The 15,935-nt window shown below is 47.6% G+C and overlaps 1 protein-coding gene across 1 annotated transcript in view; it reads right to left on the minus strand.

Annotated features, from left to right (window-relative positions):
• Positions 1-10,049, minus strand: part of AATF (apoptosis antagonizing transcription factor) — a 43,488-nt gene extending 33,439 nt beyond the window's left edge. Inside the window, exons 1-4 of the mRNA XM_027883806.1 lie at positions 9,952-10,049; positions 8,463-8,651; positions 7,394-7,831; positions 6,591-6,728 (exon numbers count right to left, since the gene is read on the minus strand). Of these exons, the coding sequence (XP_027739607.1) occupies positions 6,591-6,728; positions 7,394-7,831; positions 8,463-8,651; positions 9,952-10,036 (850 nt within the window). The 5' untranslated portion in view covers positions 10,037-10,049. The remainder of the gene's footprint in view (positions 1-6,590; positions 6,729-7,393; positions 7,832-8,462; positions 8,652-9,951) is intronic.
• Positions 10,050-15,935: the final 5,886 nt, after the last annotated feature.

Consider the following 15,935-nt stretch of genomic DNA (forward strand, 5'->3'; position numbering starts at 1 on the left):
CCCAAAACTGCATGTTAAACAAATGTCCTGCATTTCTCTACTACCTCCCACATAAAATTTCTGAGCAATTCACAGACAGGAATGACAAGCCACAAAATACTCTCTCGGTACCAAATTCTGCACAGGCACAAAAACACCACAGACCCCATGACCTGACCAAACATTCCCACAACAACAGAGCTCCAAACCCGAGCCCTGTGCCTCCTCTAAAGCCTCCCACTTCACGTCTCTTCCCTCCCACTCGCTGGCACCTGCACAGAAGGGCCCAGGAGCTGATCATCCTCACTGACCCCAGTCCTTGCCAAAAGCTCTCCACAAAAAAAGGGTCTGATTCATTCATTTATTTTAGTCGAGAGCAGAGTCTTCATTAATGTCAACAGGCTTTGGCAAAGCCCCAAAAAGAGCTGAATAGATTCTTCATTAGATCAGAGAGGAAAGGTGAAATTTGGGGACACCTGCATCCACATCCATTTAAATCACATTCAGCCCTGCATGAATTGACAAGCCCGATGTTTTCTGTATTCATAAAGTGTCCAGACTAATACAATTCAATTAAAATGAACTACCAGTTTTAAGTGGGCTAGATCTGATCACAATAATTTACACTCAGGCTTGAAACCCAGTTCTGCTGTCACACATTTGTGCAGGCTCCCAGTAAAATCTTCAAAGCAAGAATATATTTAAGTCCATGATCTTGCCTAGCACCAATTAATCCTGTAACTGCTCCATGCCTCTGGAAACTGTGTAATCTGCCTGTGCCTCAGTTCCTCCCCCCTCCCCTGTGACACCCACCCCTGCTCTGTATTAATGCATTAACATCCCCAGATGTAGGTATGGATATATTTTATCGTTTGAAAAGCGATACAGGAATAGAGATGATAAGAAAACTATGAGTGAATTATTGACAGCTGATTCCCACAGGCTTCTCTGAAAAATTCCAAGCCTCTGTCAATAAAGCACATTTCATCAGGCAGCTTTTCTATAACCAGGTGTGTCCAACAACAGTCAGGTACAGGAGAGGAGTGAGGCAGAGGAGAGAGGGGTGATGCCTTGTCAGACACATCCCCTTTCATAGGAAGTGGAACAGGGTCTCTGGTACATAAAGTGGACTTGATTTGATTAAAAGTTAGTCTGCACTTAAATCAGCTTCTTCAATGTAATTTACCTAGACATTGTATAGAATGCAAATATATTTTTTCTAAAGACTGGAATTAACAGAACCCAACAAAAATCCTCTAATAAACACTGAGAACACACAACCATACAGTGAACAGACACTAAAGACAATCTATCCCTCTGTCTTTTCCCTCTGTCTTGAATGTCTACTAAATATTGCAGAAGCAGCCCAGAAAGAAGATGAAGATATTCAGCGTGAAGCACTCACACAGAAAGGTTTAATATGCAAGAATGTAAAACCAGAGAACACATGGCATCCTTGGAGGTCTCCTGCTGGCAATGAATGTAAGTGGGATTCTTAATCACAGCCCTAAGAGGCCTTGTCCACAAACCTGCTGTTTAGTCACAAGCCACATGTATTTGGCAGGGGAGCAGTTAAACCACCCTGCCGTACCCAGGGCAGGCAACTGTTCCAAAGGTCCAGGGAGCTCCAGGTGGGAGCACGGCCCCCTCCCAGCACACTGGCCACAAAGGCACCCATTTCCACCCCAGAAACAGCCATTTCTGGCTCAGTCAAAGCTTTAGGAACAAAGATTCCACGACTCCTTCACTCCCCAGAGGGCCACAAACACCCGGCCTCGCGCAGCCCCTGCCAAACCCTGCAGAGTTCTCCAAGCGCTCCTTTTAGCTCTTCTTTTCAATAGAACATCATGAAACACCAACTGTTGGGCTGCACCTGAGATATGCAACATCTCGAGGGGATAACTCATCATAGAATCACAGAACGGTCTGGGTCGGAAGGGATCTCAAAGCTCATCTCGTTCCACCTCCCACCATCCCAGGCTGCTCCAAGCCCCGTCCAGCCTGGCCTTGGACGCTGCAAGTTATCCAGCCATGGATTCTGAGCTGAACAAACTGGCTGCAGTAAATTCTGAACAGCGAGTTCCTACAAACTTCACGCTCCTTTCCCTTGTTTCACCTTTCCCCACCTTTCTTTCGTGCTTTCTTCACCACACCCCACTTAAACAGGGGGAAGGTGCCCACGCTCTGATGTCCCGCTGTCCAAACTCAGGACGGAGAAGGAAAAGCAGGACTGGGAAGCACTTTGAGAAAAGATGCCCACACTTGAGCAGAATTCAAGCAGCTGTATGAATTCTGGGTCTATCAGCAGCAGCCAAGGCACTGTGCTGCTAGTTGAGGCTGCTGCCAGGCAGAGCTCACTGCTGCTGTTCCATTAATCCCATTAATAATCCAAGCAGGTTTGGGGATAATGGCCTTGCGAGCACGTGGAGCACTGCATTTGATTTTTTTATCTGATTCACTTTATTCAGGTTTATTTTCTTACTGATCACAAATCTTTGTGTAACTTCACCACAGCCCTACAAAGAGTAAATAACAGTTCATATTTGTTGTCTCCCCTTTTGTTCCCTCAGTGAGCAAATCCATCCTGACAGACCCTGCGTATCTACCTTTTACCAAAACTACTATTTTCCCCATTTCTCTTGAAATCATCTTGAGCTTATGCTGAGGAATAGAAATATGGGATTCTGGTATTTTCTCTTAATCCACCTGACAGATGGAGTCAAAACCAAAAAAAAAAACCAACTAAACAAACCACAAATATTCAGCGAGTTTACATTTCAGGGACCTCCTGAACTCTTGGAAAGTGAAAGCATATATTTACAAAAACATACTCAACTACTTGTCCCTTCAAAGTCCTGCAGTTTCCATCAGCTTCTCGCCTCCTGCAAAATCCTCACCTGAGTTTCTGTACATTTTTAACTCATCTCACCAACTAAAAAGTGGAAATAGCACAATATACTATCTAAAAGCCGGAATTCCCAGCTCTTTTTACGGAGCATAAAGTATTAGTCACTGAAACATTCCCAGTTTAGTATTTTTGACCAAGAATTATGAAGAAAAAGCAATTAAAATAGCAGGAACAGAGCTATGTGTCCGTACTGGGAAGCCCAAGGTTTTTGTGGATGGAGAGATTTAATTTTTAAAGCTCTTGTTGCCTCCTTGGCCCCTCAATTATTTGTGGTGTTTTGTCACTTTATCAAGATTTAACATAACAAGCCCCAAACCCTGGAACTGTTTAATTCCTGACATTGGATGTGGCTTCACTTCCACCTCTTCTTTGGCTCTCCCTTGCCCTCGAGGTGATTTTTGGTGACATTCTCGTGAGATCCACTTCAAACCTTCCTGTCCCTTGCAAACATACAGCGAAGCGTGAATGGCAGGCAAGCAATCTGTGCAGAGACACAGCCCAGAAACTTGCACCTTGCACTCCTTTTCTATGTAAATAATGCAAGGATCCTGCGGGAACATGCCAGGGATTGGAATTTTTAATTAATGGGTCTCTTTAATGTGCAAATCAGGAGCAGATTGCAAATTCTGACTTGCATTGATTATGAAAAACATTAATTGAACGTGCAAGACCCCAAACAGAGGCAACATCTCAAGCCCTGGACTAGACTGGAAGATACAGTGCAGGAGAATACAAATATATCTTGTGGAAACAGCCCACTCCAGGCAGCAGCACCTCGGAATTCCAAGCTGGGGGAGCTCGTGTGTGCAGGGCATGAAACCCTGGCCATTTGTGCTGCACTCAGAGCTCAGCCACTCTGATTTCAGCACTAAAAACCATCCACTCTTCCTCCATGGGTGAGAAACAGAAATAAACACGAGCTCCACGACCACAGTTTGGTCTCCAATTTGTATGTAAAAAGGGTGACAGGAAAAAATCTGGAATATAATTAAAGATTTAAAAAAAAGAAAAAAAAGGGGGGGGGGAATAAAAACCAAGACAGCACAAACAAAGCAATGCTGTCTCTTTAAACAGAAATTCATCCTATATAAATTATGGCCATAAACTTTTCCTGCAGTGCAGCCTAATTAATTCTTGTTCTATACACAAAGGGAAATGCTGGGTGACAAATGGGTGTGAAGCCTGAAAGCTGCCAGGTCTGCAAAACATTTTCTACTTCAATTTATAAGCAATTTTGCAGTAAATCATCTACCAGAACCTGAGATCTCAGGAATCTAAGACTGTCCGAAGCACGCTGCAACATTAAAAAAAAAAAAAATCATAAAAGACTACAAAAATAATAAATTAAACACTCGAGGTTTTGTAACCTCCAATCTCAAAACCTGGAAAATGAGCATGACCTTGCCCATTTTCACTCAGACTGGGCTTTAAACCTGCAAATGGATGGAGCACTGCTGTCTACTCTTTAACACAATTATACTCAAGCCCTTGGGGAATTTCACCACCTCAACAGGGTTGGCCTAAGTGGAAGGTACCAAAGAGGCAAATACATGAAGGACCATTTTCCAATTTACAAAAAAAAAAAAATCATCCTTCCCGTGAGCACAGAGCAGAAATTCCACGAGGAAAGGAAGGATTTGGGATAAAGTACTGAAAACATACAGGGGCAGCTCACAAGGAGATGTGAGGGGACTTGTCCAGGAGCTCAGAGAGCACTGGGAGCCTCCTGCCTTCAGCATCCAACAGTGTTTCACCCACAGTCTGGAATTCTGGCACCAACTCGTCTGTGCAGCTTGGACGCCACATCGTTTCCTCCTGCTCACTGAAGATGATGAAAGCATGCCAAATTTATTCTGTGGATTTGGAAACAAGTGCTGGGGCTTCCCTGAAAGGAGAGCATCATCCAGTCCCAAAGCAGTGTCAATGTCCTGATTATCCCAAATCCTATCCAAGACTGAAGCACATCACATACAGCGAACCACCTCAACATTCAGGATTTACAAGGGCCTGTTTTCGCCTCCTCTTTCAACTTTTTCCATGCACAATTCTCCCATAAGCTGGTAACCAACTGGGATGAGAACTCAGGAGTCCAGAAATGCTTACCCAGCCCACAAATCACTGGTCAGAACTGAATAAAAAAGCTTATTTTTATATAGAAGCCACTAAAGCACTTGATCAGCCAAAAATTAAGACTTTTATTGGAAGTTGATTTATGGTGAGATTTTTTCCCCCCCTCATAAATCAAGGTGCATCAATTCATGAAAGAGCTTTAAATATGTTATGATGCATCTTTTCAGAAAGGACTTAGTTTGACCTCCTGAACTGCCAGGTCACAACAGCCCTGTGAGTGAAGATGTGACCCAGCTCGGGGGGTAAGGCTAGGCTGGGATCAGACATAAACCCTCTCACAGGGCCCAGCACAGCAAAGTGAGAGAGAAAAGGGTCTGTGCCACAGAACACCAACTACATCCCTACAGTCCTTCGATACAGATTTACTCCTTATTTCATGCACTTTGTAACTTCTGGAAAAAGCATCTTTGCAGGCAGTGAAAGTTGCACACAATAGTGCAGCTCATCAAAATGACTGTTTATTGTAGCCTGCTTTATTGGATAATTACAGATTTCAATTTAAAAAACAGCAATAAAAAAGGAACGTAATTTTGGCCCATTAGAGAACACGGGAAAACACCAAACAAGCGCAGCAGAAGTAGAATGTTCCTAAATTCATTACTTCCTGCCTGTCTGAGCACTTCCTGTGCTGACTTTGCCCAGGTCACCGCAGCTTTATTTTATTACTGTCCTCCCAGATGAAATACAGAACACAAACCTGAGCCCTGAGGAACATCAGAGCGAACTCTCACAACCTCCCTGTCCAGATCACTAGAAGGAGGAATCACTGAGCAGTTACCAACAGTGGATTTTCCCTCAGAGTTCTGGACAACTGAAGGATTAGCCTCTGCTGCACTCTGGACATCACACTCCATGCTCTGGGATGTATTTTGCTTATGGGAAATATCAAAATGTCAACCATTGTTTCTGTTAAAGGTCTTTAATGATATTGCATTTTAGACCTGTAATGAAACATGGAGCTGGTGCAGTTTGTAATGCATCTCATTAAAGGCATTAATAACGTGTGTTCCACCGAAAGGTCAGCACAGCATTGTTGGGAGTTTGCCTTTTTGTCCTTAATCACTTCAGTCAAAGCAGCAGGGCCAACTTTAAACCAGAAAGTGCCTCACCTGCTGTAACTCCAGAGAAGATGATTACCTGCCATGTTCTGATCAGGTGTAAGCCAGGAGATCACAGCCAAAACTTGCTGTAAGGGCAACAGTCAGGATCATGGGCAAGGATGGCCAAAGCTCCCCATCCAAAGATGATTTGTGCCAGCTCACCAAAATTTCTCAATCACTACAAGGTATGGCTGAAGGGGTGGAGAACCAGAGCAAACCTGAGGGTTCAGGTGATGTCTGACACCCCTGATGTGCAGCATGAGAGACTTTGGACACCACTACGCTGTTTCCTACTAAGTGGGTTCACATAAAGGGCTTCTTGGGATCTTCCACAGGGTGCTCACCCAAGGTACTGAAAACCAATGGCAGGTAAAACTCCAAGCCCTCACTTTCCCATTAGTGCTTCCCCACACAGCAAAGCACACTAGCTGCAGCAGAGTGGAACCAAAGCAGAAAGGTTAAAGGATTCTTACAGCTCTCCACAGCGCTGTCGAACTGCTGTCCACCCTCCTCTCTGAACCCCGGGTAGGTGTCTGGCTGGGGGAGCCTGTTGGCCGTCACCAGTGCCTTCTGCATCTTGATTCTGCCCTCCATCAGCAGATCCCACAGCGCTTCAGAAAAAAAAAAAAAGGAAATAAAGCAATTATTCAGCAAGCCAAAACACCTGTTCCCTGTGAAGGACTTCACAGCACAGCCCCTCTCCTTTGGGCTGCATCAGTCCTGGTTAGAGCAAATCTTTGCATGCACTGACCCAGCACAACGTTGGTACCACAAGGAGTGTCTGGGCAAAGCATGATCCCAGGATCCCAACTGCAACTGGGATCACCAAAAACAAACTACCCCTCTGCTCTACTGTTTGAAAGGACAGTTTGCAAATGGAGGTTGGATAGTTTAACAGGACAGACAGGAAGAAATTCCATTCAGTGTTGCACTTTGAACAGAAACAAAGTGTTATCGGCATCACTGCATGAGACAACCAGTGCAGAAAGTCCCTGTGACCCCACACTGATACCACGAGTATATTCAGCACTGGTTCAATTAAGTGCATAAACTGGTGGATAAACACACTTCACAAGACGAGCTTTTGCAGCAGCAGAGACACCAGCTTGCACAGCAGCCTTGGCAGAACATCTGCAGGTGTCTGGGGCTGCTGTAGCATGCACACGCAGCGTGTTAACAGCACATTAACATGCCAAGGCGGCTCCTAATGTGGCTGCTTTCTACAGTGTCAGCAAGGTGACAGGCTTGTCAAGACACAGAGCAAACATGCACAAACCTAGCTGGTTCCTCACAGCTTTGCCCTTCTCTACTTCTTCAGACTCTTGGCCTTTGGAGAAGGTCATCACCCCCCCATCATCTTCGCTGTCTCTGGTTTCCTTTGCATCGTCGTGGTTTTCACTCCCGTATTCCTCCTCCTTCTCCTCGCTTCCTTCTTCCATGGCATCTTCATCTTCATTTTCATCTTCCTCTTCATCTTCATCTTCCCCCTCACTGCTTCCGGCATCGTCCATCCCCTCTGCAAATTTCTCGAAGTCTGTGATATTCTGGAAGCTGAACTTTGGTGCCTTGTCCTTGATAGATGGATCTGTCTCTTCATCATCATCCAAGTCATCCTCCTGGTCACTGCTGGGCTTCTCCTTTGCTTTAGTGGCTGCACTGTCATCCTCTTCTGAACCTTCACTGCCGCTGTACCAGTCATCTAGAGCTTCTTCAGCTAAGAATTAAAAGAGAAAAAAGTTATTTACTCGTCAGAAAAACGTGCCACTTCGCAGGGTTCATCAGCAACAGCTCAGGTTTGGGCTGTCTGAGCTCCAGTTCTACCTGTGGATGATGTCACTCTTTGCTTGGGCTAAAAAATGGAAACACGAGGTCAGAGTCACAGAAAGATCTCTGCTCACATTTTCTGCAGCCAGCAATCAGCAGATCCACGGCTGAGCTTTCCCATCGCACAGTGCCATCACAAGGAAACAAAGTGGTCAGAATTTTTATATGTATTTTTAAATGAGAATCTTTATCCACTTGTATATATATTGGCTTAACAATGGGAGCTGTTTCTTTCCCACACACACACAATGTTCAGTTAGTGCACTGAACCTCACCTTATCTCTGGTTCCTCAACCTGTGGAACTGATCTTCTCTTTGGAGTTTCCCCTTCCCTCAGGCCAAAAAATACAGCCTGAATTCCAGGAAGGCACTTCAGTCTGTCCAACTTAACTGTACCTGTTTCTTGCCCTGTAACAGGGCCCTAATGTTTGTCACCTCAGTTTAGATGCACTGACTCAGTTCCATGCCAGGATAACATTTGGAGCAGTCCAGTAAAAAGGGGAAAAAAAGGGATTTCTTACCAGATCCTTCTTCAGACAGAGCATCTCCCCAGAGCTCTTCTTGCAAAGCTTTGCGAGATGTGGCTTTTCCACTGTACCTTTTATCAGCTTCCAAGAGAGAGGCTGAAACTCTTTTCCTTATGTTACCAACAGGCAAAACGTCATCTGAGGTTTCATCCTCAAATCTGTCAATCACTTTAGCAACAGTAGCTGTGGGAGAAAAAAAAACAAATAAGAGGGAAGGGGTGACTAAACTGAACTGAACTCCAGTCTAGAAGAACCAACTGCAGGAAGGAGCCACAGGAAACTCCTCAAGCTCTGCAAACAGTAATGCTGATGGGATGGATGGGAACAGGGCCTCACACAAGAAGCTGGTTTTTAGGCTTTGAGAGGTGCAGGAAAGCCAGCACAGTAAATTCCAAAAAGGGGGAAAAGGTGAGCCCTTTATCTGACCAATTTCAGACCTCTGGCCTTCTCCATGCACAGGTTTGATAGCACTGGACTCCCCTGCAATGCACAGATCAATGTTTATCAAAAAACACCAAAATAACCCTGCTAATTTTTTTTTTTTTAAATGAACATCACCTACACTCGCACTTTCCTGGCTTCTCTTTATTTTAGAGGACAAGCATGAAGCATTGGACAAACGAAGCCTATCCAAGCCCTTCCACGGATCCAGGAGTCTCCTGAGAACAGTCCTGCATGTGGAGGACTCTGCAAAGCTGGAATGCCCTCACTCACTCAAAGCTCACAGATTAAAAGAGGAAAACGCCAATTCAGGTGCACTTTGGCCTCTTGCTATACACACGTAAGCCACTAAAAAAAAAAAAAACACGTAAACATTTCAGAAATATTCCACAGAGAAAACAACTGTGGTTATTACCCATGCCCATCCTCTCCAGGACACAGAGCAGAGCAGCCCAGCCCAGAGAACACAGCAGCCCGTCCTCCCTCCCTGCTCTCGCTCGTGTGCAAGACGCCCCGTACGCCAAATTACAGGGTTAGCTTTGTTGGAGCAATCGAGCATCCAAATCGCTGAGTGCTCTTTACGCCTGTTCGGAAACGTTAATGCCTCGCACAGAGGGAGACAGGACAATCTCCTGCTCGTAACCAAACCTCACCCAAGTAAGAGTCAGTGCAGCTACGGGAGGATGGCAGGATGGGAGGGCTGGGCAATGGGGGCAGAGGCAGAATGCGGGACTCGAGGCATCTCCTGGAATTCTCACTCTTGGCACCACCGCAGTGGGAAGTTTTGCCCAGGGAAGCTGTGACCGCCCCAGCCCCGGAATAACCCCGCTGCCGAGGTAACCCCCTCCGGGGGACCGTGGAGCGCAGCTCGGGGTGCCCGAAGGGGCTGAGGGGCCCCGGCCCCGCCACGGCCCGGGCCCATCCCCGCACACGCCGCGCCACGTGCGGCCACTCTGGCAGCGCCCGGGCCGCCCCCGCCGGCTACCCCCCCGCCCGCCCGGCCCAGGCCGCGGTGCCCGACCCTCCCCCGGGTCTCCTGCACCTTCCTCCGCGTCGTCCTCGGGGTCGCGCAGGGCGGGCCGGGGGTCGAGCAGCTCCCGCAGCTGCTCCGCCAAGGGCGCCGCCATCTTGGAGGGGGCGTGGGGCGAGCAGGGGAGGCGGGGCCTGAGGGAGGGGCGGGGCCGGGGCGGGGCCAAGGCTGGGGCTGTGGCCCGCTGGGTCCTATCGCCCACCCGCTGGGTCCTATCGCCCACCCGCCCGGGGACACGGGGGGGATCCCACGGGGTCCCAGCCAGGACGTATCGGGGGGTCCCGCGGGGTCACAACCGGGAGCAGTCGAAGGTTCCCGCAGGGTCCAGGTCCGGAGAGACCGGGGGGTCCCGCACGGTCCCAAGCGGGAGCGATCGGGGGGACCACCAGGGTCCCGATCGGGAGCCATCGCGGGGGTCTCGTCGAGTCCCACGGGGAGCGATGGCGGGTCCCGTAGGGTCCCGGCCCAAAGAGATCGGGGGCCGGGTCCGATCGCCCATCGGCCGCGAGGGATCGCAGGGTCCCCCCGGATTCCATTCGGGCCCAGCGGGTCCTGGGACCTCGCGAGTGTCCCCTCTGTTGCCTGGCAGAGTCCGGGCTGGGGGGCACGGAGGACACGGCCAGGGGCAATAGTGATAAATACCCCCCCAGAGCCTCCCTGAGCCCCCCTACCCACTGCCTCGGTTCCCCCATCAGTAATGGGGGGAATAGTGGTAATTGTGTACATCGGGAGGGGAAGAGGGGTCTTCGAGTAGCAGGATAAAGGTGGCACAATAGCAAAATCCTGTTAAATAATGCAAAATGTGACTATTATTGCTTTAAGTCAACATTGTGCTTTTTTAGCCCCAGCTAAAACCTGCGTTAGTTCTTCTCTTGTCCTGTATGTTAAGTATTTTTGGCCTCTGCTAAAGCCAGGGTCCCTTCTGCAGCAGCCAGAGCCAAAATCTGGGTTCTCTGGGCAGCTCTAGTCCTTGCACACAGATGGATCCTTACATCAGATTTACACCAGAGTTACACCAGGGTTACACAAACCATGGTGAATCCAGTAATTTTGGCTCCTGGGGACAAACTCTGGCCTAGGAGCAGCAGCCAAGCAATGCAGAAGTGACCTGTGGGGAGTGTTAACAAGGACAGGTTCTCCTGGAGTTGCCTGCTGACAGCATCTCACGGCCACTTTCTGTACTAAGGTGTCCCCAAAACACAAGGAATTGCCTGGAACTGGGGAATGGCAATAGAGGTCGGCACGTAATTTGTTACAAGGGAGCAGGGACCCAGAATCAGCATCTCAAATCCGGGTTGCAGATGTAGATCTGAACTTTAGACCCCACAGTGAGCGGCTTCAAGGGGTCAGCCTGGGCTCTGGGGTTTGGCCTTTCCACAACCAGTGCTGGGATTTCACCTGCAAAGGACCAGCAGCCACCTGGGCAGGCTGATGCTCATCCCCTTCTGGTCAACACGAGACTCTTCCCTGCTCCTTATCTTCCTTTCAAGGCTCTAAAAATGAGTACAGAGGTGTTCTGGGCTGAGGAGAGGCTCGGGCAGAGCGGGATGCTGGGATGCCGCTGGATCCCATCCCGCAGCTCGGCTCATGCGGGCGCTTCTCCTACAGAGGGCAGAGGAATATCAGCAATTCCCATCGCCTCCAGCCTGGGCTCCCACCAGCTCCGGGGAAACCTGGGAGGGAAACGGCTGGAAAAACCCCAACACCTTCCCCCCTCTCAGCCCCCTGGGACCCTCCCTGTGAATTCCGGAGATTTTGGGTACCAGTGTTGCAGCTCAAGTGATGTAAGAGCAACATTTACTGAAAACACGAAATTTCATAGCAAAGCAAAACCAAAAGCAAAACCAACCTTGAAACACTCAACAGCATAAAAATCCCACTTGGTTGTGTAGTTTGTGTTTATTTTTACCTTGCCACCATGGATGGCTCTAATGCTCTGCATAACCCAGGGTGTGGGGCTGCTGCCGCTCCAGCAACGAGAAATTAGGCACTGAGTTTTATTTATTTGTTTATTAAGACATGGTTCTATCAAACAGGAAACTTATAAACCAGGAGATATGCACAGTGTGTCTTCCCTGGCTTTGCTTCTAGGTTTTCTTTTTTTTTTTTTTTTTTTCCTCCCTTTGAGTTTGTCTGTACTTTGTTTCCAGATGCCATCATAAACAAAGGGAGGAGCCTGGAGAAATAAATCCATGGAAAATTAAGTAGCAGGAACAAGTGCTTACCTGTGCAGTTACTTAGGAGTAACTAACCACTCACACAGCCAAAGAACTAGCGCCAAGACTCCCCTGCATAATTGCATTTTCAAACCTCTGCACTCTCAGAGTGAAAAAGGGATGTTCTCTACCCTCACAAATAATGAATAGCCCTGTTAATGAAGGGAGAGAGGCTTTTAGTGATGGTTAAATAAAACACAGCCAATAGAATTAATAAAAAATACACAGCGAGTTGCATTGGTCCCTTGGAGTAAAAAATGAGCTTCCTGCAGTCACAGCGTTCTGGCCACTCGGGCCGGCGAGATCAGGATTTCACCCACTGAGACTGATGGGACAATTGGTCCGAATAAATCCCCCACCCAGCAGTGCATTAAAATCCACGTGGGGACAGCTGCAAACTCGAGGGGTCCTGGCAGAGCTCACAGACCTGCTTCCTTTTCCCTCCTGTGTCTGTCAGTTGTATCCACGGAAAACAAAAGGCGCGATCAGACGTGCGTGGGGGGAACCCCCACGTGCCGGGACGTGCCTGGGTTACCCCCAGCTCCACTCCCAACAGCCACGTTAATTCACAGTTCCTGGTAAGGACACCCAGTCAACTGCAAAGCCACATCAAACAGAGAAACGCAGCCCGGGAAAGTCGCGGATTGTTCAGATGTTTCACCCACAGAGTCGCCTTCTCCGCTGTTTATTCTCCCCCTTCTGCCTTTCGCTTAGCAGGGTAATTAAATCAGGCTCTCAGGCTGGGTTTTAATTTCTGGCTCACATGCCCTCAAACCACGCTGCCGTGCCTGGGACTCGTAATCGTGCGGGGGGAATATTTGTACAAAAAATATATCAATACGTTTTAATTTAGGACGCTCGTGAAAGCCTTTTTATGCCTCACAGTCGGTTCCGTAAAACCCTCGGCCTGTTTATAAACTCTAAGCAGGAGCATCAGCCTCACTGGCATCATTCCTTTGGCATTTTTTTCCCTCTTAATTTTGCTTTTTATTTACACGCTTGTTCGCTAAAATGGAAATAACACCCTAAACACGGAGCAGATAAAGAAAAATGAACCCTGAACGGTCCGTGCTACGAAAAGGAGTTTTAATTTCTCCCACTCAGAGCCTTTTGCTGCCACATTTCCGTGGAGCTTTTGGGGAACTGTCAGATTAGGTGGAATCTTTGGCAGGGAAGGGCTGTGTCATCCTCCCGTGCCTGTATAATTACAGGTTACAAACACCAATCCATCCTCCAGAAATACGTAAATAAAGGGCCGTGTTTGTTGGGGAAGTGGAGCCACTGAGGCACCACCAGCGAGGGACTCACCCCGGGTGAGGGGCAGGGTGGGAGCTGGGGGGCTGCAGACCCCCATCTGTGACGGGATTTCCAGTGAGATCCATGGGAATCACCCGCCCAGGAGTCACTTTGGCTGGAAAATGTCATTTTCCAAACTGGCCTTTCTCATTTCACTCGCTCCAGTTCGTTTAAAATTTTCTTTTTTTTTTTTTTTTTTTTTTTTTTAATCAGAAACACAATTTATCAGCCAAAAAAAAAAAAAATAAAAAAAAGAAGAAAAATCAGAAAAGAGCGCACGCAAACCCACCGCTAAAACAAATTACATAACAGGAAATTTAGATTATGTACATGAAAAACCTCTCCTTATAAATATTTATTACTATTTTTCTTCTGTCTTTTTATTTACTTGAGTACTTCTGATATTTCTAACCCATCACTCATTCAAAATCCACAATTGTTTTAAAGATTTTATCAACTCTTAATGATTCTTACATAGAAAAATAGAAGGAGTGGAGTGTATCTGAAGAGATCCACAGCCTAGAGATGCTTCCAGCAGATAAGAAATTTAAAGGCCACCCAAAGTCAATTTAAAAACTAGATGAAAACTGGTTTTAGACGGAGCAAAAAAAATCTGATTTTCAGCAAGGAAGAACCTCCCCGTGCAAACCCCACATGTGCTCTGACACAGCGGCACACAGATGTTCTGGGGACGCTGAGCACAAGCAAAGCGGGCAAGGCAGCACCTCCTGTGGGCTTCACCCCCCAAAATTCACCACAGCCCCTTGGAGTTCCTCTCACTCCAGCTCTGCCAAAGCCAGAGGGGGATTTCGCAGCCCAGGTTTGTAGCCTGTGCTGGGTGATGGTTCTCACGCCAGACCTGCCCTGCAAACTTGGGCTCCTCGGCGAGCACAGCCCACGATTGCATTCCCAACCACGTGAGGTCCCAGCAGCCCCTGTGAAGGGGCAGATTCTGCAGGAAGTAGTAAAGCTTGTAGCAAAACCAAGCGGGAAAAATATCCCTAATTCCCACAGCTGCCAAAATCACACTCTGGACACTGCACCGAACACCACCAAAGCAGAGCTGCTGCTGAATTTGATGGCAGTCTATAACACAAGGTGGAGAAGAACCCAATCGTGCCTCTTCTCCCAGGAATGCAGAAGGCCAGAGGATGCTCCAAGAACCACGAGATGCCAATAAAACCAACAATCTGCATCCACCCAGTGATCCCACACGCTGGCCGAAGAACATTGCAGGGACACCAGTCCCAGGAGCTCCCCACCAGGGCAGTCCCAGCAACCCCAAGGGCACAGACTGAGAAATCTGGAGGCCACATCACTGTAAGGCTGCATTTACTCTTCAATTTCTGCACTGAAATTCTGCTCTTAATGAATGAAAAACTCCCAAGGCATCATCCACTTCCCAAGCACCATCCCATATTTTGTAGCTAGACCACCACAAATACTATTGACAAAGAAACAAAGATGGCAATCCCAGAAGGATTTATAATCAAAATATGTTTTAATGGTCCCATCAGTTTCATTTATAACTTCATGGGTGTCTTGTTGGCATGAGGAATGCTGAGTGCCCCAGTGCCATGGCAGACACAAAGAAAAGACCTTCCACTCCAGCATCACATTTCCCTGTTCCCAGCTCACCAGGCTATAAGGATATGTATCAATTGTTTCATCTTAATAGAGATGAATTTATCTACCGGGGTGGTAACAGAAAAGGAGATTGCAAATGCGTAAATTTCATATTTTAAGAACATGCAAAGCTGAAAGACAACACACTTGTTCAAGGAAAAAAATCCAGACTATGGTTCCTTTTGCCATTCTTAGAGGACACTGCAATATCCACCACTACTTGGGTGGCAAAAGTATGTAGATTACCACTGACATTTTAAAATTATATTTATTTATCAGTTTGTGTCATGTTGCCCATCGCTCAGCGTCTGGGGACACATATTAAAATTATATGTATATATATATATATTTATGTATATACTTCATTCATCTACAAATCACAGTTTAAGTACATTTTTCCTCCTGGGATACAGATCTTCCCAAATCCCATGGAATCCCCAAGCAAATGTCTGAGTGAGCAGATCCCAGCAGGGCCTGGAATGGGCAGAGGGGAGCATTGGTGGGGGCAGCGCGGGACACTTTGGGGCCAAAAGCAGCTGTTTGGCTGCTGCAAATTCCCAGCCTTTTATAGACACTTCTATTAACCCCCCAAAATCTTCACACAGATTAGCTCAGTATGGGTGATACTCACAACACGTTCCTCGAACCGCTCTCCCAGTGACGGGTCCGTGTCTGCCACGGGGGTTTGCCCAAGTCGTCAGCCTGGTTTGTTCACAGCCCGCGTTCCCTGCTCAGCCCACAGGTCCATCCCGGCCCTGTGGGGGTGTGCCATCCCCTCTGCTGGGGCACGGCAACAAGGGCACGGCAAACCAGCAGCAGTGGAGGGAGAAAAGATCAGAAGAGAGCAGTTACTTCAGA

This window comes from Empidonax traillii, unplaced genomic scaffold (genome assembly GCF_003031625.1).
Source record: "Empidonax traillii isolate 1590-97213 ecotype Southwest subspecies unplaced genomic scaffold, ASM303162v1 scaffold135:size1941959, whole genome shotgun sequence".
NCBI lineage: Eukaryota > Metazoa > Chordata > Aves > Passeriformes > Tyrannidae > Empidonax > Empidonax traillii.